Raw genomic sequence first — 24,907 nt, 5'->3', positions numbered from 1 at the left:
GTTTATTCAGAATTTTAACTTAGAAAGTGTAAAAAAGTAAAAAGTCAGCCCTTCAAAGTCAGAAGTTTTATGTTTGCTATTTTGGCAGTATATCCCACTGATTTACAATACAATTTTTGATATCTTTTTACTTTGAAATCTGGTGTCGCTGTGCTTTTTGCCTGCCGTGGGCCTTGGAGATGAAGTTCTTTCACTCAATTCATAAAATTTCTTATCATGATTACCATTATGGATGCCACAATTATATAATCGTTACAAACAAGTCCATATACATTATACATTAATCATTACAAACAAGTCCATATACATTACTCTGTGTGATTAAAGATGTGTTTTATTTCAACAAGTTAATGTTTTTTTTGCATTGTTTTAATTCTAGTTTTAGTATAACATTATAAAAACATGATTTTTTTTTATTTAAAAAAGAAAAGAAAACCTATGCATAGTTTCCATTTAAGGACTAATGCAATAGAAAAGCAGTAAAAGGTTTTCAGGAATAATGTTTTCAGATTATTTTAATATAAAAAATATAGCATGCAGTTGCTTCAAACATTGCATTCAATGTAAATTGTGATAATCAAAATTAAGAGTTGCATAATAATAAATAAATTACACTTTCTAGGGAATAATCCACAATTATGATTTTGTCAAAATCATGCAGCCCTACTTGAGATGTCACATATATCTCATAGATAACACTTTAGACTAACACTCGGTAGTCTTTTGACCTACCGAACACTAAAATCATACCTTGCCTATGTCACATGCCTGTCCTGTCGTGTGTGCACTTGTGGGTTTTGTTATGTTGAGCATGTGCTCGTGTCCCTGTCAGTTCCCTCCCCCTTGTTATCTGATTATTGGTTAATTTGCCCCACCTGTTCTCCCTCATTATCTGCCTTGTTTGTTCCCTTTATAATCTCCTTGTGTTTGTCAGTCTGGGTTGGATCCTTGTGTAATGTCTGCGTCTTCCGTCCTCCCCGTGATTCTGTTGGTTTGTTTAAGTTTGTATTTATATTATTCTATTATGTGTTTTTCCCCCTCGTGGGTTTTGTTTTGAGTTTATGTTTTGTTTTTGTAAATAAATCATCTTTTTTCTGCACTTGAGTCCTCGCTCCATTTTCCCTTGTCTGTGACGTGACAGACAAGGGAAAATGGAGCGAGGACTCAAGTGCAGAAAAAAGATGATTTATTTACAAAAACAAAACATAAACTCAAAACAAAACCCACGAGGGGGAAAAACACATAATAGAATAATATAAATACAAACTTAAACAAACCAACAGAATCACGGGGAGGACGGAAGACGCAGACATTACACAAGGATCCAACCCAGACTGACAAACACAAGGAGATTATAAAGGGAACAAACAAGGCAGATAATGAGGGAGAACAGGTGGGGCAAATTAACCAATAATCAGATAACAAGGGGGAGGGAACTGACAGGGACACGAGCACATGCTCAACATAACAAAACCCACAAGTGCACACACGACAGGACAGGCATGTGACAGCCTAGAAAAACACTGAAATTTGATTGTTGTCAAGTTAGATAATGAAAAGAAGGAAGTTAAATGTTTACTGAAGTTTGGAATTCCAAACATTAGCTCACTTTCATCAAACTCACTAACTGAAAATGAAATAATTACTGCTCAGGAATTGGATGCCATATGTTTGACAGAAACAAGAGAAAGTCGGAGCTGATGTTGGCAACAGCAGCTTTGACACAGAGTGATGACATCTCAGTAGAAAGTAGGTCATTTGCTCCACAATTCATACTTTTTTTTAAAATCATTAAATCATTTATTCAGGATTTTTTTTCATATTTACATCAGTATAGCTGCTCATAAGTTTTAGTGGCACTATCTACTGGCACATGCTAATTGAAAGTCGAATGTTGTCAGATCAGGGTTGAACATAATTAACTATATGAAACACATTAACCTTTGGTCAACTTTGGTTTTTCTCATGAGCCCCTTTCACACTGCACGTCGGACCCGCAATATTCCCGGAACATTGCCGGGTCGCCTTCTGTGTGAAAGCAACCACGTCCCGGCATTGATTACCGAATTCGACCCGGGTCGGGGACCTAGTAATATTGCGGTATTCGACCCGGGACGAGCGCTGTGTGAACAAAAGCCGAAACTAATGCCGCAACGTGTACGTAGTTATCGTGCGACTCCTAGAGCATGTTTTTTCAATAATACAACCCTGCAGTGCCAGAAGAGCTCGTCGGTGTTTTAAACGCAGAGAGTGTTCGTATACAAAAGAAACTAAAATTAAACAAGCAGAAATGTGTGCAAACTGGACACAAGTCGAGACCACGGAGCTCCTTACTATCCGTGCTGAAGCTGAGATCGCTCGCCATTATACGTCACATCAGGATGTCACGTGTCAACTCGACCCAGGACCGTTAAGCATTGTGTGTGAAAGCGCACATATTACGGTATTTCGCTGGCAGTGTGAATGGACCAAATCTAGCGGCCCAGGAACAAATGCCGGGTCGCATTATCCGTGTATTTACCGGAATCGCAGTGTGAAAGGGGCTATGAAAAACTTTAAGACATGATGGCATGGTTTTCTATAAATGTGCAAAATAAAAATGTATTTTGTTATGCCTTTATATAAAAAAGCTGGGTAAACGTGTGTGAGTGTGTGTACTGACCGCTGTGCAGCGGCTGTAGCTGCGGCCTCCATGGCGAAGTGTCTCATTGCACTCTCTTCGAAGTACTTCTGCTCCCAGCATGTCATATCAGCCTCCAATCCCAGAATCCTTTCCTCTCTTTCCCTTAGCAGATCCAGTAGCGCAGGAGCACTGGACTCACGCACAGTGAGGGGAACGCCTATACCAGCACGCTACACACACACAGAGAGACAGACACTGGTTATGAGTAATGTTTGGCTGGATAATTGCTCTCTAACATTTAGGTTTGTTGCAGTTGTCAACTCCCTTCCGCAGCAAACAGATAATGTGATTGGGCATGTTAGGAGAATCATGTTGCTGTTAAGAAGCACATTGACTTGATAGTGTTCAACAGATTCGACCAAACAAGACACATGAACATCCAAAACCAGCACACCCCTCAAGTCAAGTCAAGACAATCCTCAAAATGTATAAGTGAAAATAATATTGGTTGACCTATGTGAATACAACTGGGTGTGGGAAAGTGATGTGAAATGATTGTTTTGGTAGTGTTTTTTTATTGAATTGAATTAGCAGTATTTAAAGGATTATGTTTAAACATAGGGATTTATAGATTTAATTTCAATTAGTAATATCTTGGTATAGAGAAAACCTTTAGACAGCTATCTATTCTTACTGTTGTTGCCACCTCTAAATTTTATAAACAGGGACCAGATAAACTTCACTTCATAATACTTTAACCATATAAAGACTACTTGTGATATATTACACACGGGCAAAATAAAATGATCAATGTGATAAAAACCTTGCTGAAAAACCTGTTGTACATAATACACTACATTGCTTCTGCCCTCTGATTGAAATGTTATGCTTTTTTTTTTAGCAAGACATGTCTCTTTTTGTTGAATTCTTTACAGATTTTTTATAAAAACTAACTTAAGAATAACTGTTATATCTTTAGTGATATTTCAAAATGAAGATTTAATGTATTAAAGCAACTTGATTGTCCATACTTCATTGTGTTAAAATGTGAAGATTTATTTGTATAATCAGCATTTTATTGCATTCCATTCCATTGCTTTTCATCCCTTTTATATAACTTGACCCCACTGAATTAATAAACTACACAACAATATAGAATAGTAAGTCTGAAATATCTTTTTTTAAAAGTTGTCAAAAGACCTTGGTGTTAACCCAGTAATTATTGTTTAATTAGCTCATGTAAAGGTTTTTTTTATGCTTTGCTAACTGCTTCTCCCTGTCTTTATTCCTTATATGGCCTTCTAAATCATGGGGCTGGATCCTATCCCAGTTTCTTAGGCCAAAGGCAGGGTAAAGCACCCTGGACAGATGGCCAGTCCATCTCTCTCTCTCACACACACACACACACACACACACACACACACACACACGCACACACACGCACACACACACACACACACACACACACACACACACACACACACACACACACACACACACACACACACACACACACACACACACACACACACACACACACACACACACACACACACACACACACACACACACACACACACACACACACACACACACACACACACACACACACACACACACACACACAATTTTGACTGTCCAATTCTTAGCCTGCATGTCTTTGGACTGTGGGGGAAACTCACACTCAAACAGGGAGAAAAAAAGTCCTGGCAAAGCCGGGGCTCGAACCGGAGACCTTCTTGCAGTGAGTGCTAACCACGGTGTAAATAGTTCTCACTTTAGATTAGGTCACGGAAAATGGTAATGTGTCATTTATTAAGTGCTTTAAACCAACCTTTACTTGGCATTATTTGCATTAGTATTAAGTGTTCCTTAAAAAAGTACTTTATTACTGTATACTTATTAGTAAGTGTTACCCAGCATTCTTCCACCTTAGACATATTGCTGAATTACAAAACGAAATGTTATGTTTAGGCTCTGAAGGAAAGGCTAGTTTATGCGTTCAGGTAGTTCATGAGCTCTTTTATATTTAACAGAACTTCAATCATGCTATAATCTTTCACAATTCTTAAGGTTTTAAATATTAGCTACATTAATCAAATGCCCAAGATCATATCTAAGGGGGAAATTAAACATGCACAGAAACTACACTCTTTCTCCTTTTGCTTTCTCGTTTCTATTAAAAGTAAAAACTATATGATGGATGATTTTAAATGTCATCCGGTTTCTCGCTTCTTATTACAAATCTGGTGAAAAGGGTGGTGCACATTCCTTTCCAAATATATGCCATAAGTGACCCAATCTCAGAGCAGAAATACAGATGGAGTTTGTGTGGAGCAGCTGACCACATTATACCAAACATTCTCTGTAATTAAATCCTTCAAAATCTTAATTCTCTGTACTTTGACTTACTAACACTGAAAAAAGAATAATTTAATGACATTTAATGAATCATTAAACATAACTTCTTGGACATATGTAGTTAGCATGTGTAAATTCATTGCATTGCTGGAGGAAGATGGATTTTTTTTTTAAATTGTTGTCATTTCCAGAGTCAAATCAAGTCACATTTATTTAAAAAAAAAAAAAAAAAAAAACATTTAACGGTACTAATGTAATTGTTCAACAAATAAAAAACAGATTTAATACAGATGAACAAATGATAAGGCTCTGGCTGCTGAATATCCCTTTCCCCAAAAGCGCTTCAAATGAATTCCCCAAATGATTATAGATTATAATCTAGATGTGCTGTGTTTGTCAGAAACCTGGCTAAAACCTGAAGATTACATTACTTTCAAATTCAACCCTAAAGATTATTGTTATAAATACGAGCCACATCTGAAAGGAAAAGAGGGAGGTGTTGCTGTAATTTATAATATCTTCAGTATTACTCAGAAGTCTAGTGTCAATTATAATTCCTTTGAAGTTTTGGTGCTATTTGTAACGTCATGTATTGTAATTGATAAATCTCATTTGACATTTGTGTTGGCTAACGTATACAGGCCACCAGGGCACAATACAGACTTTATCAAAGAATTTACTGGTTTTCTATCAGAGTTAGTACTGGCTGCAGATAAAGTCGTAATTGTTGGTGATTTTAATATCCATGGCACCCCGACTGAGTCTGGTTTCTCCCAAGGATTTTTTCCCCATTCTGGCCCTGAAGGAGTTTTGGTTCCTTGCCACCGTTGCCTTTGGCTTTTGGCTGCTCATTTGGGGACACTTACATTTCAACTATATTACTGATCTGCCTGCATTGACACTATATGATTATGGAACTGATCTCGATAACATCACAGTTTTTTCCAGAGCGGCTGTACAGCTGAATCAAATTCTGTTACACTATTTTCCTGTTAACATTGTCAAGCTGCCATGAAACAATTGGCATTGTAAAAAGCGCTATATAAATAAAGGTGACTTGACTTTATTAATATAGCACTTTATACAATAATTGTTTCAATCACTGTACTATAATGAAGACGTTTCAGTTTAATTCACGGACCTGTTGTGTGCGCAGTGACTCCAGTTCTCTCTCCAGACGAGTGCGCAGACGTCGCTCCAGCTGCTCACGTTTCTCGCACGCGACCTGGAGTTGAGCTAGTGCCTGCTGCAACCTCTCCACCCGCTCCACATACTTCTGCTTTTTACTCAACTACAGCACACAGACAGACAGAAGAGAAATAATGATTTACTTGGAAGTTACTTTAGTGGATATTTCTGGTCTCTCTTTAATCTAAATTATTATAATATCCTTATTTCAGTATGTGGTCAGATTGTAAAAGATAGTAAATAAAAGTTTATGTGATCTGTTGCTATACAGGCATGTCTAATAAAACAAACTCTCTGTCTAGGGATAACAGTTCCTCCTAATTTTAAAGAAAGTGTTGATCCAATTGGGTGAGCTGTATACTTTTTAATTAGTCATGCCTTTTTATGTCAGTTCAAACAGAGCACCCAAGAACGATGGTGGTTCAAACACAAGTTTATTAAAGAAAGGAACAAAGGCGGTCAGCCGTGGGGAGGACGCTGAACTGGAGAGAACGTAAAGTCTTTAACTAGTCGATACGAGAGCTGGGCTCTGTAGCGGGCAGGCAATTAAAGGGAGGGTATGTAAGATTGTGGCCAAAACTGGTACTGCAATCACTATCCCCTCTCCCCCTGACTTGAGGTTGCCAGATTGGTGGCAGGATCTGCAGGAGCGTTTGTAGATCTGCAGCTGTGGTAACTAGAGCAGATCTGGCAACCCGGATGCCCAAACACTACTGACTACGTGATTGGTCGATAGGTGGAGGGCTGCAACAACAACTTTTAAATGACAATACTGTCAGACTACTGTTGTCAGTGATATAAGTATTTGAAATGAACAAGATTTCTTAATGTCTAGTGACAAATCGGGGTCATTTTATGATTAATTGAAACACATTTCTTTCATACAGTTCCTTTAACACTTCTATCTCCCCACTCCACAGAGACCGCTGGCAGCAGAGAGGAAGGCAGCCATGAACAGCGGGATGGCTGGGCAGAGAACAGGTAAGACGAGTAGCAACAGACAGGACACGACAGGACATGACTACAATAGGGTACAATATCTGAACAATAGTGAAAAGAAATTGTAGATAACAATGAAGACCACAGGCATATGTTCACAAATAATCCGACAAAGAAGCAGAGCCAACAGCGAGGTGAAATAGCAGAGAATGAGGGTGGAGAGGGAACATGTGCGAGCCAATCAGCACGGACGCTGATTGAGATAGCAAACAGTTGAGTGGAGAGAGAGATAGATAGAGAGAGAGAGAGAGAGAGAGAGAGAGAGAGAGAGAGAGAGAGAGAGAGAGAGAGAGAGAGAGAGAGAGAGAGAGAGAGATCAAACCCAACTCATGACAATTCAATTCTATAGCACTTTTCACAGGACAAAACAAGCTGTCATTTCGAGGCAGCTTCGTAGTTTCATGATGTTAATACCTATTTTTCCACACTGAATAATTAATTAGTCCATTTACACAAGTCTGGATTCATTCATACTGATCATTCATCATTCATTCAAACTGCTCGGGGGTCCTGGTCCACCTTCCCACCCACTGTTAATCATCTCCAACCATCAAGGTATAGTTTTTCTTTACGGCACCAGGAGGCACCTACTGGGTTAATTTCTGTGGTTATGTTGACTTATATTCAAAGACTCTTGATTTGACACAGTTTTGGCTCTTCTGCTTATTTCTTTCTCCATCCCTGTGTTTTGGACATTTTATTCCTGTGTTCTTCATCTATTGGATCCTGTTTATTTTAATCTACTGCAAAGATCCTTGCTGCTGCTCTTCCCACACCTGTTGTTTAAAATGTTGATTCAGGGTGTACAGACTCACCTCTTCCTCTAGTTTGATGACTTTCCTCTGAGCGTTATTTAAAGCCTGCTCTAAGATGTCAATGTGTCGTTGCTGATCCTCTTTGGCTGATCGGAGATTAGCTGCCTCCATCTCTAATTTTTCTAGATCTTTCAGGCTCTCTCTTCCTGAGGAAAACATAAAATAAAAAGTTGTTACAGAGAACTTTATTTTTGTTTCAGTGTCATATAGTACTATATGGTACTGTGTTTAGCATATTTAGTGTGTACAGATTGCTGTTCTTTGACTGACTAGAAGTGACCTGTGAACTATGTAAACTGTAAAAAAAAAAAAAAAGGAAAAAAAAGAGGGAAAAAAAGAAAAAGAAAAAAGCTACCCACGTAGGTTTGAGTTTGAGCAAAAAATACTTTTTGGGAGAGGGGAATTCAAGAAAAAGGATTGGTTTTAGGGGTGTTCTTCACCATGGTAACTTAACCAAAATAAAACCTGTTCCAGCCACAAACCAAAAAAGAAGAAGAGAAACAACAGACCACACCCCCTGCTTCTTTACTACAGGGGTATCTCTTTCTCAAAATTACAGCAGTTCACATTGAAAGAATTTTAGAGACAAACATTCAAAGTTTTTGCTGCTACCTATTTCTAATATTTAAGATTTATTAGATATACTGTTTTATACACTGCATTATATCAATATACACTTTTAAATATAGACTTTGAATTTAGAGTACTTTTTTATCGTCATAGTCACAATGTTGCCCATCTCAGTACAGGCATCAGAACCGCATCTCCTCGCAGCAGATCTTAGTTTGTGTGAGATGGAGGGTTTCTTGTTGCCGTTTTGACTCCTTTGCACATTTTACAAGCTCTTCACAGGTCAAAATATCATCATGTAGGTTAAGCACATACAACAATCACTTTTAGCCCAGCATACAACATAGTTTTGGATGTTCAGAAGTTTTGACTTGACATATACATAAAAAACCCTATGCCCCCCTATATCCCTATACCTTTAGGTTAGGTGTCTTCAGGTTTGGTGTATAAAATGTCAATGAGAACGCTAAGTGGACAAGGACTAAATTATTTTTTTTGTTCCAGACCAAACAAACCAAGCGAGCTGAACTACAAGAATGATCACACCCTTAAAGGCTTAGTACACCCAAAAATGTAAACTCTGTCATTAATTACTCATATCCCTCATATCATTCCAAACCCGTAAGAACTTCATTCATCAAATGAAGTTATTTTTTATGAAATCTGAGAGGTTTCTGAACCATCCATAGGCAGCAATGTCATTACAACTTTCAAGGCTCAGAAAGGCAGTAAAGACATCATTAAAATAGTCCATGTGACTCCAGTGGGTCAACCTTAAAGGGTTAGTTCACCCAAAAATGAATATTATGTCATTAATTGCTCATGTCATAGACCTCTGTTCATCTTCAGAACTTAAATGAAGATATTTTTGCTGAAATCCGATGGCTCAGAAAGAAACCCTTCATTGACACCAATGTCATTTCCTCTCTCAAGACTCATAAAGGCACTAAAGACGTCGATACAAAGCCCATCTCACTACAGTGGCTCTACAATCATTTTATGAAGCGACGAGAATAATTTTTGTGCACAAAAAAAACGCATAAAAAGTATTTGGGTGAAGAAACCCTTAAAGCTCTTTGTGAAACTAGAGTTAATAATAAACTCTGAATAAAACACTGAGATGACAAAAAATGTTTATTAAAAACCAGGCTGGTCTCTCCTGAAAACTGTAACAGGCCACGGTTGTGCTTTAGCATTGCTCTACTGTGTGGAAATCGGATGGATTAAGGTATACGGTTGCCAGTGATCAAACCTGAAATTTGCTGCCAAATCCAGTTCTGACCCTCTTAAAATATAAATATTATTGTAGACTTGCATTAGCGAATCGAGGCAAAAATACAGCTTTTATTCTACATGGAATTTTAGTTGTTGTTTTTTTTTTTCCAGAGAGACAGAGCAGGCGAGAAAGAGAGATTTGAGTGCAAGCAAGGAAGTGGTACAGGAAGTTTAGGGAGGAAGGCAGGCAAAAATGTATTTGAGTTGAACAGCTAGACAAGATATTTTGAACAACAAACAAACAAAGCAAAAGAAATTATGTTAAAAGCATTTTTGTGTAATGATGCAAAAAAAAATCTGAAAACTCTTACTCTGTGCAAGATAGAAGTGACTGTCATCTTGTCCCTCCAGCTCCTTACTGGCTAGTTGTCGATTGGCTGTTTCCAAACGCTCTTAAAACACATATGAAGAAAACATTATTTGCCACATGACCCAAAAAAAGCTAAGATAAACACACAAAAAACAAGCAAATAAATAAAATTCTTACAAAGTTCAGCAATTTTGAATTAAACTCAGGCTCTAATCAAAGCATGAGCACTATCTCACCTCTCAAGTCTCTATTAAAATCATGGAGACGCCTGATCTCTGCTTCTAGTTTATTCCTCATGTTTTTTTCCAAAGAATCCCGTTTGGATGTGCTCTTCATTAAACTCTCATGTGCCTCTGACAGGCGCACAACCTCCTCCTCCAACTGCAATTACAGCACAAAATCCCATTAATGCTGCACCTTAATGTAATAATGTCAGTGTCCTCCTGTCACACAATTAAGTTGTAAGATAGATAAACAAACAGAAAGACAGACAGACAAGTACCCGCTCTATTTTGCTGGCCTTCTCATTTTGCTTGTGAAGTTCTTGTCTAAGGCTTTGGTTTTCTTCTTTTAGGATCTCCAGCATCTGCTTGGCATGGCTTACCATGGCATACGTTTCCCCTGGGAAAGGCTGTCCAAAAAGGGCCACACAAGAAGACAGTCCCTGGGTCTCAGATCCGGTCTGAGCTAGAGGAAATCCCAGGGACTGAGACAGAGATATAGCCTGATACTGTTGCTGAGAAGCCTGTGATGGCAGGATACAAGTCTCAGAAGCCATGGGACTGGTCTGTGTTTGCTGCGGTGATGAAGACAAAGGGCACTGTCTAAAATACAGAAAGATAGTGAGTAAAAAGTGAGAAAGAGAATGTGTTAGCACCTGTTCATAATTAATGCTTAAGGTGAAGTGTGTACACTTTCCAGTGTTAAAACAAAAGTTTATCAAGTGAAATAGATGGGAGTTAGTTTAATGCAGAGACAACTGTAAGTACATCACTGATATTCTGGCTTAAATTATAAAGACTAAGCCACCTTAAAACCATTGCTTGTTTGAGTGGTCAGTAACATGTCAGTATCTGGCTCAGCCAGTGGTTACCTGAAATAATCTGTTTGGGAGAATTTGGAAACTATACTTTTTGCAGTTCCAATTGGTGCTGCTAGTGGTGCAGAAATGACACAATTCACCTTAAATGTCTGTTACAATTACCTTGCTATATTTCTAAGTGGCACTGTCTCCAACATGGCAGCTGTCAAGGTATCACTGTAGAAGTGTCCCTGCTCCAGAGATTCTGAGTTGGAGTGTAATGTGGGGGAAAGCATAGTCTGTACCTTAAATTTAAAAGGATATTCTGGGGGAGGACCTCTTTGATCCAAAGTCCATTGTGGTACGGGTAAGGGTGGTGGGGAAAGTTGCAGGTTACTCATGGAGGTCCTACTAGTTGGTGAGAGGGACTCTGCTTTATTATCAGCTCCACAAGGAATAGTGTCTCTTGAGAAAGGTGAATTGCAAGGTCCCACACTTTGCTTAGCCCCAGTGCATTCTAGACTGAGTTGCATGATCCTTTCACTGAGTGAGCGAACATGACCCTGTTTCAACTCTGACAGACCTTCATCAAGAGATGTACCACCAGTGCCCCTTTGCTGGGCCCATGGTTGACCCTCCACAAGGGCCTTCACAGGAACAGCTGAGAGAGAAGTGGAAGAGGATGAAAGAGAAGGAGGGGAAGAGAGTGAGTGTGTGTTAGAAAGTGACTGCAGATGGGAATGTGAGCTTGCAGGACTGTCAGACATTGTTGAAGACTGTATCTGCTGAACCTGATTGTGTTGCCGCTGACTTTGGTGTGCATGGTTTTTATGGCCCTCCTTGTGAAAGACATGGTTCTGATTTTGTTGAAGATTGTTTGAAAGATTGTCAGGATTTTGAACAATCTGCTGGTTGTGGCCAGGGATTTGGGCCTGAGGGTCCATCAGTTTTTGCTGTCCTCTGTAGAACTGAGACTGGATTTTAGCCTCCTCATAAGAGGGAAGTTCTAATGTGTCAAATCCAGACAAAGTCTGGGCTGCTTGAACTGCTTTACCTGTACCCTGGCTCACTCCACCAGTCTTTTCCATGGAGCTGCTGTCCACTTGATGCTCCTGACCTTGAGGTTCCTGTCGTGATTGAAACTGCAAGGGCATAAATTGATATGAATGGGCTACCTGACCCTCCTTTTCGAGGAGTAGGTTCTCTGTAGATGTGAGGATGCTTAGCATCTGAGAGCTGTCATTTTCTACCCCTCCTCCAATTCCACTTGTACCATATCGAAGATGCTCTTGCATAAGCCTGTGAAGCACCGTTCCAGACGCACTCTCCTCAGAACTGTGCATGTCTGCTGTTGCACAGGTGGGCAATATGTAACACGGACAAGTACCGATGAACTGGATGATTTTATCTGCAAAAGGAAAAGGAGCAAATAATGAATCCCACACTGCTACAAAAAAATCAAGAATGATGACAAATATATTTTTATATATAGGCTTAAATCTCTGAAAAAAGAAAAGAGTCTCTGAAATCCAGATAAGGGGGTTTAAGTGATTCATTATCAGTATCTAACCTGACGAAAATATATTTTTAGTCAATGCTATCCACAGTATATTTCATCTGCAGCAGCACTGTGAACTTTTGTTATGATACCTTTGGCCATTACCTTTTAAATGAATTATTATATTAAAATAGCAAAGATGACTGGCAGATCTACAATATTTCTCTCCGAAACGGTAGGAAATGAAATTAGATTGAATGTAGAGGATTTTAGCTGCATTGACAGGGCTGGTTTGTGTCACAGGATGCAACTAGGCGACAGAGCTGTCCGATAAAGAGGACAAAGTAGTATTTCTCAAAGCTTGTCTATCCTTCTGCTACACACTCAAAGGTATGTACTTTTTCTTCACAAAAAGATTACATACTTTTGGGGTATTATATTAGTTAGGCAAATTGGGAAGCAGCAATATCTATCATGTGTTTATCTTTCATGTAAGGTATTCAAACTAGAATCAAACTAAAAAAATTCAAATAAGAGCCTAATCTATAATAAAAGTTATGCCTTTTCAAAAATGTTAATTTAATATTAATACCTTTAATTTAGAATAAAAGCCTGGACTATTTATAATGTCCCGAGCATAGGGACAATAACAATAAGGACAAAGGAACTAAATGTTTTGAAATAACTTTCAGAACCTTTTTTTTTTCAGATGATAGAGGATAAAAGCATTAACACCCAATAAGATTCGACTTTAAAGAGCTTAAATATTTAGAATTTCGGTATGGTCATGAGGGAGTGAGGTGTGAGGAAGAAGGGCTCCCACATTGATATACTATACCTGTTGCACGCTACATAACTTCAGTCATTGCTTATATGTGTGTTTAGAACATCATAGGACAAAATAGGAGCAATTCTAAGCAAAGAGCTTAAATATTCAAAGCGACATAACTGCATCGCGGGATTGTAATAAATAGATCGTTATCGTTTTTGTTGTGAACAGGTCTTAAAAACTATTTTTAAAAAACAAAAACTATCCGTTAACTGGATGCTATCTTCTTCTTCTTCTTCTTCTTCTTCTTCTTCTTCTTCTTTTTCGGCTGTTCCCTTCAGGGGACGCCACAGCGAATCATCTGCCTCCATCTATTCCTATCCTCTGTATCCTCTTCTCTCAGAACAGCTACCTTCATGTCCTCCTTCACTAAATCCATAAACCTCCTCTTTGGTCTTCCTCTTGATCTCCTGCCTGGCAGCTCTAACCTCAGCATCCTTTCACCTATATATTCACTCTCCCTCCTCTGAACATGTCCAAACCATCTCAACCTGGCCTCTCTTTGTCGCCAAAACATCTCACATGTGCTGTCCCTCTGATGTACTCATTCCTGATCCTATCCATCCTCGTGATTCCCAAAGAGAACCTAAACATCTTCAGCTCTGCTACCTCCAGCTCTTCCTCCTGTCTTTTCCTCAGTGCAACTGTCTCCAACCCATAAGACATCGCTGGTCTCACTACATTCCTGTACACCTTTGCTTTCATTCTTGCTGGTACTCTTTTATCACACAACAGACCTGACACTTTTCTCCACCCATTCCAACCTGCCTGCACACACTTCTTCACCTCTTTTCCACATTCCCTATTGCTCTGGACTGTTGACCCTAAGTACTTAAAATCCTGCACCTTCTTTTCTCTTCTCCCTGTAACCTCACTGTTCCACTTCGTTCTCTCTCATTCACACACATGTATTCTGTCTTGCTTCATTCCTCTTCTCTCCAGAGCAAACCTCCACCTCTCTAGACTTTCCTCCACCTGCTCCCTGCTCTCACTACAGATCACAATGTCATCCGCAAACATCATAGTCCATGGAGTTCCTGTCTGACCTCATCTGTCAGCCTGTCCATCACCATTGCAAACAAGAAGGGGCTCAGAGCCAATCCTTGATGCAGTCCCACCTTCACCTTGAAGTCCTCTGTCTCACCTACGGCACACCTTACCACTGTCCTACTGCTCTCATACATATCCTGCACCACTCTAAGATACTTCTCTGCCCCTCCAGACCTCCTCATACAATACCACAGCTCCTCTATTGGCACGCTGTCATATACTTTCTCTAAATCTACAAAGACACAATGGAGCTCTTTCTGACCCGTTATATGGATATTATACGGATACAAAACTATTTGTGTATATAAATATATTATAGCTCTTGAAAAAATTAAGAGACCACTGCAATATTTTCTTAAATCAGCATCTCTACCAGTATGGAAGACATTCCATTCCAATGTCTGTTGAATTCCAACACAGGCACACATCTTTCTACTGAATGAGGTGCTGATTAGGTGATCACCTCATTTGAATGTCACCCAACAACCGACAACCGACACCCAACAAGACTGAAGAAAGGCAGCTGGGGTGAAGTGCACGGCGAGGACGGTTCAAAACAGGCTCCATGGGGCAGGGCTGATGTCGTGCAAAGCTAGAAAAAAAGCCCTTCATCAATGAGAAGAAAAGAAGAGCCAGGCTGAGGTTGGCAAGAGACCATAAGGATTGGACTGTAGAGGAATGAAATAAGGTCATCTTCTCTGATGAGTCCAATTTTCAGCATTGTCTAACACCTGGTCGTCTAATGGTTAGACGCAGGCCTGGAGAGGCCTACAAGCCACAGTGTCTCGCACCCACTCTGAAATTTGGTGGAGGATCGGAGATGATCTGGGGGTGCTTCAGCAAGGCTGGAATCAGGCAAATTAGTCTTTATAAAGGACGCATGAATCAAACAACGTACAAGGTTGTCCAGGAAGAAAACTTTCTTCCTTCTGCTCTGACAATGTTCCTCAACTCTGAGGACTGTTTTTCCAGCAGGACAATGCTCCATGCCACACAGCCAGGTCAATCAAGGTGTGGATGGAGGATCACCAGATCAAGACCCTGTCATGCCCAGCCCAATCTCCAGACCTGAACCCCAATGAAAACCTCTGGAATGTGATCAAGAGGAAGATGGATGGTCACAAGCCATCAAACATATCCGAGCTGCGTGAATTTTTGCACCAGGGGCCTGTTGCACAAAACTAGGATAAGGGATTAAGCCAGGATATCTTGGTGATCTTGTCATTTTTATGCAAAATTTAGTACACAGCTGTCATGTAAACATACCCTGAAGGCAAACTCATACCAAGAACCATAACTAACTGCATATTAGTGGATAAATTGAGCCAGGATAACCAAAATATCCCAGCTTAATCCCTTATCCTAGTATTGTGCAATAGGCCCCAGGAGTGACATAAATTCACCCAACATCAATGTGAAAGACTGGTGGAGAGCATGCCAAGACGCATTGAAAGCTGTGATTCAAAATCAGGGTCATTCCACCAAATATTGATTTCTGAACTCCTTCTAAGTTAAAACATTAGTATTGTGTTGTTTAAAAATGAATATGAACTTTTTTTCTATCCATTATCCGAGGTCTGACAACACTGCATCTTTTTTGTTATTTTGACCATTTGTTGCTTTCGGCAAATACATACTCTAAATTACAATATTTTTATTTGGAATTTGAGAAAAATGTTGTCAGTTTTTTATAGAATTAAAAAAAAGTTAATTTTACCCCAACACACCTATAAATAGTAAAACCTGAGAAACTGATACTTTTGCAATGGTCTCTTAATTTTTTTCAGAGCTGTATATTGTACAGCAAATTTTAAGTAACCTAAATGTGCTTTATAGTAACATATAAATGAACTGGTTTTATTTTCATTATATTTATTTTAGATCCGATAGAAATGCATCTGCACATTTAGCAGCAGCTATATCTAAAAAATAAATAAATAATGAAAAGCTAACACATTTTATAAATAATTAACAACAAGACAACACATGTGAAATGACAGGAGTGAAGAGGGAAACTTACCCCAGAAACCAAAAATAGAACCATGAACTTCAGCATTACGTAGTCAGCTAAAGCCCTGCCGCAGTCCACATTACACACAGGCTGCATGAAACATTACAAGACATTTAGAAGCATATATATATTCAATTCATGAATATAGTCCATGCAGTCAGTCTTTAAAAAGTTAAAAAGTTAAAAATTTCACTTTACTACGTAATCCAAGCATTTGTAAAACAAAATTCAATAAGCAATATTAATAAATAAACCCTAGTGTTTGGCACATGCAGATATCTAAACTCCTTGAGAGCTGGTAAACATGAGTCACGCATCACGTTACACTGATCACATCATCCGCTACATTGAATTCACGGAGGAAACTTTGAAAAACAAGGCAGAGAAGTTAGCAGATTGATGTTGTCACATTTACCCAGCGAGATCTTGACACGGAAAAATCAATCTGTCAACGGGGGAGAGTTTTGTAAGTTGGGACTCCCTGGATCTGACTGAAGCGCTGCTGCTGAACACATTTGACTGACTTGCAACAATCATGCCCATTCACTGTGGTATGGCAGGAATGTGTGTGTGTGTGTGTGTGTGTGTGTGTGTGTGTGTGTGTGTGTGTGTGTATGTGTGTGTGTGACCCAACCGCAGGCCAGCATGTGTTCCTGGGTCCTAGCGCCAGTTAAGAATATAAGCGCATGCACATGGATATTTGTAGCCTACTTGACTTTCCAGTCATAGCAGCGTTGTAAAGTAGGCTACCTGAAAACCACACTTAAAGGAACTGTATGTAAGAAATCATGTATGTAAGTGTCACTAGACATAAAGAAATCATGTTAATTTCAAATACTTGGATATTGTCATTTAAAAGTTGTTGTTGCAGCCCTCAACTGATGTTGATGTTGACATGTTGTGTTTTGGCCTGAAGCTCCGCCCTCCACCTATCGACACAATCACAAAGTCAGTAGTGTTCAAGGGGGTAATCTAGCGCTCGGAAAGCGTTCCACCCCTAGGGGCTGCCATTGCTAACCAAGCCATCACCTGCTGTTAGCATCCCATTGACTCCCATTCATTTTTGAGTCACTTTGACAGTGAATAACTTTACATCAGAGGCGTTTAAAGACTCCATTTGTCCATTGTATATTTCTAAAGAAACACGACAATGTATAAAAGGCTCCATTACCTTGTATCTTACACTATCGCCCCGCAGAAGCTGTTTTTGTAAAAATAGGCTAACGATTGCGTCATAACCAACGCGACCCTGTCGCACAGTTGAGAAATTACCGTATAGACCTGAGGAGACGCTCGCAGGCAATCTTTTACTGTCTATGAGACAGTCGGGGGGATGTGGAGACATGTCCTGGAGACTAGTCTGATAAAGTCAAGGGGGAAGAATGGGTAGAAGCCCATAGTGAGCCAAAAGCAACGGGAGAAAATATTTAAACAACGTGATTCAGCTTTCGCTTTCCACATCTACTAGAAGACTCACAGCTGTCAGACAGGAGGCTCACGTCACATCTACGTCGTCAAGCTCAGTCTGAGCCTGCGCAGTTCGCTCAGCCATCAGGAAGTGAGTGCCCCTAGGTTGACTTCATTATTTCGCCGTAGACGTCAATGGGGTCGCTGTGTCCATTTCTTTTACTGTCTATGGTAGTGTTTCAGCATCCGGGTTGCCAGATCTGCTCTAGTTACCACAGCTGCAGATACAAATATTCCTGCTGATCCTGCAGCTAATTTGGCAACCTCGAGTCAGGGGGGGGGGGGGGGGTGATTGCAGTACCAGTTTTGGCCACAATTTTACATACACTTAGCTTACACTTCCCCCAGCAAAAATGACTCCCCCACCACAAGTTACAAATTCCAGTTTTCAACCTTGTTATATATATTTGAAGGCTATACATTATGTATGTTTGTTTTTTTTTTATACCTATTTAGAGGCATTAGCATATGATTTTTTTTATGATGATCAAAATTACATAAGGCCTACTTTTAATATAGGTGTCAGGCGCAGAATTCTGCCATCTGCTGGATAGAAAAATATCTGGAGAAATTTCAGTTTTAGAAGAATATATATATTTTTTTAATTATCATATACAGGTCCTTTATATATATATTAGCATATTGCATATTGCGTCATATTGAAATATTTCAAGTCTTTTATTGTTTTAATACTGATGCTTTTGGCATACAGCTCATGAAAACCCAATATTCCCCATATTTATCTCAAAGAATTAGCATATTTCATCCAACCAATAAAAGAAAAGTGTTTTTAATACAAAAAAAGTCAACCTTCAAATAATTATGTTCAGTTATGCACTCAATACTTGGTGGGGAATCCTTTTGTAGTAATGACTGCTTCAATGCGGCGTGGCATGGAGGCGATCAGCCTGTGGCACTGCTGAGGTGTTATGGAGGCCCAGGATGCTTCGATAGCGGCCTTAAGAAGAGTAAAGCCTTTGCTTCATTCCAGGAGAAGACCAAGAAACACTGACGATGATATACGTTATTTAAAAGGCAGTAACTGTTTTGCAGTGATTTCTGTTACCTTTGTTTAGTTGATGTTTTTTGAAGTATTTTGCACACAAATATTTACATTTTAATAAATACAACTAAATGCATATATTGTCCCAACACTCTTTTTGATGTCTTTGTATTAGCAACTTACAACTTTGAGTAAAACATCCTTTAGTTATTTAAAGCAATCATTTTCCTTGTGGTTTCAAAGTACACTCAACTAATTACATTTTAAAGTGTAAATATACTGTCACATTTTTCAATATGAAAAGTGTTAATTTCCTAGGTTTTATTCAATATATGCACACAAAATATTATTTCATATATTTTTTAGTATATTTACATTTTATTTATTTTTATATATTTATCATAAATATATGTAAATATATTTTCATTCCGTAAGGATGTGCTGCAGTCTATGAATGTTTTGCCCTCCATGTCTCTGTGCCAGTCAACTTGAATATTTACAGTATACATTTATGGACAGCAGGAGAGCAGATGTGCCGGAGCAGATGTAAAATGGAGAAAAATATGCATTTCTTCTTCTTCTTTCTTTTTCTTTCTTTCTTTCTTTGTTTTTTTTTTTTTTTTTTTAAACATGATGTAAATTCTAATGATTTTGCATTTTCTTAACCCAGTTTATTGTTTTTTGGCTACAATTCCTACAATTCCGAGTTTATCTTCCCTAAAAGTATAAACACAGACTCCAAGACACCAAGAAAGCATTGAGAGTGGTCTGCTCAGATCCGTTAATCTCTTTCCAGCTCAGCATATAACGCATTGTATTGCATGTATTTACAATATATTTATTTGCATATGTTTATTTGCACTCTGCCTATAAATTAGTATTTACAGTGGGTATAAAAAGACAACAACAAAAAATTGAGAGAGAGAGAAAAAAAATCATGTCAGGTCCTCAATGTTATATTGAAGCCAACAAACTTCATGCAACAAACAAATAGAAGCTTTTAAGTGAATAAGCCATGCAATACTGTGAATTCAATCAACAAGTGAAAAAAAAAGTTATTACTCAGCAACATACGCCCACCTACATTTTGCCAAAACCATGTGGAAAAATGGTTCATGGTCTGGTGCAACTAAATTGAATTGTCATAATTTTAAATGGTACATTTGGCACAAAAACAACAATGCTCATCATCCAAAACACGCTCACCATGTAGAATCAAGGTTCTTTCACATTTGGCTTTGGGTTTGTTTCATGTTCTTGTTCTCATGTCTCGTATGTCTCTTTCTTGGGCATTTGGCATTTCCACCACCAACTGGTATGGAGTGTGGACCAGAACGTCAATACATACATTGTTTAAAAAAAATTACATCCACTTACTTAAATTAGTTTCTCTAAAAAAAAAATAAACAATAAATTATAAGACATATCTATTTATTAAATGAAATTGTTGGATCAAATGTCTTCTTTCTCTTTCTGATTTCGGAAAATATATCATATTTTCTACTGTCTCTTTCTGCTCACAGAAATCACATTTTCGTGTTTTATATTTACTTATTTTGAACAGTGTTCTGTTTGTCAAAATCTTCCCATGCTCCCCTTGTGAATGTGTCATGTTCTGATTGGTTGTTTTGGTCATGTGGCTCTCAGTTCTGTTTTCTTCAGTTTTCATTGGTTAATTGTTTAATTATTTACAGGTGTTTTTTGTTAGTCATTACCTAGAAGGGGAGGTTCCCACGACCTTGCGCAACATTCCCTAAAAGTTCTCTAAAGATGACAAAAATCCTGAACCTTTATAGAACATTAGGGATGTTCCTAAAACATACTTTTCTGGTTATGAAAGTGCTGCAGTTCAAGGTTCATTATGTGACATGGTTATTTTATGGTCACATGGCAACATTACAAAGAAGACATTTTGGACGTTAATAGAGCGTTACCACATGGTCCTCTGTTGGTCATATAATAACATTCCTTATATGACTTTAGGGTAGTGTTCCATTTTGTTTATTCTATGGTCACATAACAATGTTACAAAGAGGATATTTGGCACATTAAAGGTGCACTATGTTAGCCTAGAAATCTAGACGCACCCTAGCGGCAGCAAATTTAATTTGCCCGCAAGTGTCGTCTAGGAACTCTCAATACACGTCTGAGCTGTATTCCTCAGAATCTGGACGGCCCAATCACATCATGTATAGAGTCAGCGGGGGGGGGGGGTTTGCATAATGACGACGGCCGAGTTGCGTTTGCGTGCTTCTAGTAAACACAGAAACTGGCGAAACGGCGGCGGTCTTTCGAATCAGCTTTGACCGCGATCCTGGAAGACTTGGAGTTGAGCTTTTCTCTGAGAAAAGAACAAAGAACGGCACTGAAGTCAATCTTAAAAAGGGAAGATGTGTTCGGAGTTTAGCCGACCGGATACGGCGAATGTTTAATCTATCAGCAAGCTCTGTTTCACCTTCGTTGCTCTGGTTGGTGTAGCGCTATCTTATCGCGTGCAGAGGGAGTTTAAAAGACAACCGTTTATCTCGCCCCTCCGATTGAGCTGTCTATGGTGAGTTTCCAGACCAAACATCTTGATGTGGGTCTGGCTTGTCAGGCTAGCACTATGTAGTATTTTTGCAGTAAAATATCCAAAAACCAGTAGGTCAGTGTTATATATTTTGATCAGTTGAGTACCTACAATATCCCAAATGTTTCCAACTATTTGTAAATTGTGAGAAAATTGTTATTTTAACTATGGAGCGGGACGTTTCAGCATAGCGTTTGAGGGAGTCGCCTGTTAATTGCGTCATATCTGCGCTACCCTCCGTTTCGGGTTTAATTTGGCAGAAGCGCTTTACTCTTAGCAGTGTGAACAAGTGAACGCACAGAGTAACGTCATAACATCATTTTCAACACAATTAAATGTATCTAATATGATAAACAGAGCTGCATTACCTCATAATCATTTACTGACCCTTGTTTGCAAAGCAGTCCAGTGTACAATGATTCACACAAACATGTTCTGAAAACATTGGGTAAATGTGATGGAAAGACCTAAATAGGACCACATTCTAAGTCAGTCTCCTAAAGGTCCTGCAAATGTTATGGGAATGTAGAAACCTACAGGCAATGTCATAGTAATGGTCCCCTAAACATTCAGAGATCATCCTGAATGTTCAAGGTCTGCCAAATAACGTTCCACAACCCTTTAAAAACGTCTCAACATGATCATCTCAAAATGCTCTGGGAATGCACAGGTTAAGTCCTTGACACCATTGGGGATGTTCTGGGAATGTTCTGGGAACATCAAATTTCCAAATAAAATATGGTCCCCTAAACGTTCAAAGATTGTCCTGAATGTTCCATGAGGATCTGCCAAATAACATCCCCAACCCCATAAAGAACTCCACAACGTGACCATCTCGAAATGCTCTGGGAACATTACTAGGTGACGTCCTTGGCACCATTGGGGACGTTCTGAGAATGTTCTGGGAGTGTACAATTTCTAGCGTTGTAGTCTCTGTTTATATATAGCCCTCATGTTCCCATTGTTCCAGCTTTTGTTAGTTACTGTTGTTTGGTGAGTTTTATCTTTCTGTTCAGATTTAGTCAAGTTCAAGTCATTGTTTATTTTGTATTTTATTAAAGTTTCCTTAATAAAAGCTGCACATGGGTTCTCAATTCAACTCGCCTTCAGTGGATATGTGACTGGCTTAAGCATGATGCCAATTAGCTGCTTCTGTTCAGCTGTGACAGGCAGTAGCCAAGATAGGAGTAATGGATTGTGAAAATACTAGACCATTTTGGCACGAAACCTGCAGAAACCTGCAGGCCTCCATTAAAAAGAAGAAAATGAATTTCAGCATTATAATAAAATCAAAAACAAATCTAAGTCAATAAAGGAGTGACTTCAGAAAAAGTACATTTTAAAATGGCCTAGTCAGAGCCTTTGGATTGGCTTGCTCAGTTGGGGACACTAAAACTATAACACTACATGTATGATCTAAGTTTACAAGTTTACTACGTTTACAAATTACATTTATTAATTAGGTCTTATTTAATTCTATAAACTATAATATTGATCTGCCAACATTTCGCTATAACAGCTGATAACATTGTTTTTCTCCAGAACAACTATACAGCCAAATCAAAATTTTGTTGCAATATTGTCCTGTTTAACACTGTGAAGCTGCTTTGAAACTTTAGTCAATGTAAAAGCGCTACATAAATAAAGTTTATTGATTGATTGATTGATTGATTGATTGATTGATTGATTGATTGATTGATTGATTGATTGATTGATTGATTGATTGATTGATTGATTGATTGATTGATATTGATTGACCTCAATCCAATTAAACATTTTTTTAAAAAAAAAACTACTGAAATGACTTGAAGAGGGCAGCACACAGGGGAATGTAATCAATCTAAAGCTCTTTTGCTATGAAGAGTGGGGGAAAACATTTACAAATCAATATGCGCTCTATTAAAAGCAAAGTGTGTTATTTTTATTTGTTTTTTCTTAGAGGTTTCTATTTGTTTGCTACTTGAAAATAGATGTGACATGATCCCCCAGTTTCACAGACAAAATGTAAGCCTAGTCCTAGACTAAAATGGATGTTGGAGCTGTTTTAACGGAAAGAAACTTGCACTGATATATCTTAAATTAAGTCAGTGCTAGTAATGTTTACTAAGTCTAATCATGGCTTAAACTAAGCCCTGTAAAACCGGGCCGATATAGCTTAAATTCAAACATGATACCTTCAGACTAAATAAAACTTTAACTTATTCTTTAAGATTAACATAACTTATAGGCTTTAAGTAATGGGATAATGTGGGTGTACAGCCATTAAAGAAGCATAGCATAGACATATGCAAAGATAAAACAAGAAATATTTAGTTCCAAGTCATTGTATTAAGTTGAGATCCAAACAGTCAAAGAGACTAAACACTGAGCATTATGTGCGCATGTGATGTGCTAAGATTATACACCCTCGAGCAGCTGAATTGGCTGTTGGCTGGTGTCCTGAAAATATACTAAACTGCATTCCACAAATGTGTAGGTGTTTATTTTTTCCCTTTATTTCATTAAGCAAAATCAAATATTATTTTACACAAGGTAAGTCACTCTCAAGACAATGTTTTTTTTTTTTTTTTTTACATTGTTCTATATATAAAAGACTGTAGATTTATCTCTATTTGAGATTGAGAGATATCTCTCGTCTTGTGGAGACTTTTTAAGTCTTTTGGAGAGTTGGAAAGAGAAGGCAGAAAAGGGGGAAAAAAAGTTCATAAAAGGTGGTTAAAAAGTTTTCCTACTCCATTACTACTCCATCACATTTCCTGTATCTTTCCACACTTTTTACAACTTCTCATACTATTAAAGGTGTCCTACCTCTTTAAATGATCCATCCTCTGTCGCTTCTAATGTTGCTGCTGTCTTTGGGTGTTTAGTAATTGTCCTTAAAATGTGAAGTTTTTCAGTTGAAACTGCTCAGTAATTCATGTTTTGTGTGCGAGCATTTACTATGTTAAAATGACGCGCAATATGTTGCCTCTGTGCATGTGTCTTGACATGCAAGTCCAAGCCTTTTCACACATCCTCTGCCCAGACATGCTAGTTCAGCAAACTCTAAAGGCCTTGGAATGGGAACAAGGGAGTGTGAGAAACAGATGTGGGTTGAGGTAGGTAAAATCGGAGACACAAATACACACAGTCACAGAGTCACAGAGTCACAGACAAAGACAAAGGAACAGAGACAAAAATGTCAGATATACAATCATCCTTTATAAAAAAAAAAAAAGCTTTGACACATTCACTGAAGTAATTTAAAAGTCAGGAACTAATTTACCTTCTCCACTTTTAGTGGTCATACATAAACAAATACACACACATTGTTTTCAC

At 38.5% G+C, this 24,907-nt stretch overlaps 1 protein-coding gene across 2 annotated transcripts in view; it reads right to left on the bottom strand.

Annotated features, from left to right (window-relative positions):
* amotl1 (angiomotin like 1) overlaps positions 1-24,546 on the bottom strand; it is a 34,614-nt gene extending 10,068 nt beyond the window's left edge. Inside the window, exons 1-9 of one of the 2 annotated variants that reach the window (XM_067450057.1) lie at positions 24,398-24,546; positions 16,560-16,640; positions 11,346-12,570; positions 10,644-10,965; positions 10,378-10,522; positions 10,143-10,223; positions 7,987-8,132; positions 6,126-6,275; positions 2,663-2,853 (exon numbers count right to left, since the gene is read on the bottom strand). In XM_067450057.1, coding sequence (XP_067306158.1) covers positions 2,663-2,853; positions 6,126-6,275; positions 7,987-8,132; positions 10,143-10,223; positions 10,378-10,522; positions 10,644-10,965; positions 11,346-12,505 — 2,195 coding nt within the window. In that variant the 5' untranslated portion in view covers positions 12,506-12,570; positions 16,560-16,640; positions 24,398-24,546. Of the gene's footprint in view, positions 1-2,662; positions 2,854-6,125; positions 6,276-7,986; positions 8,133-10,142; positions 10,224-10,377; positions 10,523-10,643; positions 10,966-11,345; positions 12,571-16,559; positions 16,641-16,965; positions 17,109-24,397 lie in introns of those variants that run through there. The other variant, XM_067450056.1, reaches the window with a different exon arrangement.
* Between the last annotated feature and the right edge of the window lie 361 nt (positions 24,547-24,907).

The sequence above is a fragment of the Pseudorasbora parva genome, chromosome 8 (assembly GCF_024679245.1).
Source record: "Pseudorasbora parva isolate DD20220531a chromosome 8, ASM2467924v1, whole genome shotgun sequence".
NCBI lineage: Eukaryota > Metazoa > Chordata > Actinopteri > Cypriniformes > Gobionidae > Pseudorasbora > Pseudorasbora parva.
This window is presented reverse-complemented; position numbering and strand designations above follow the sequence as displayed.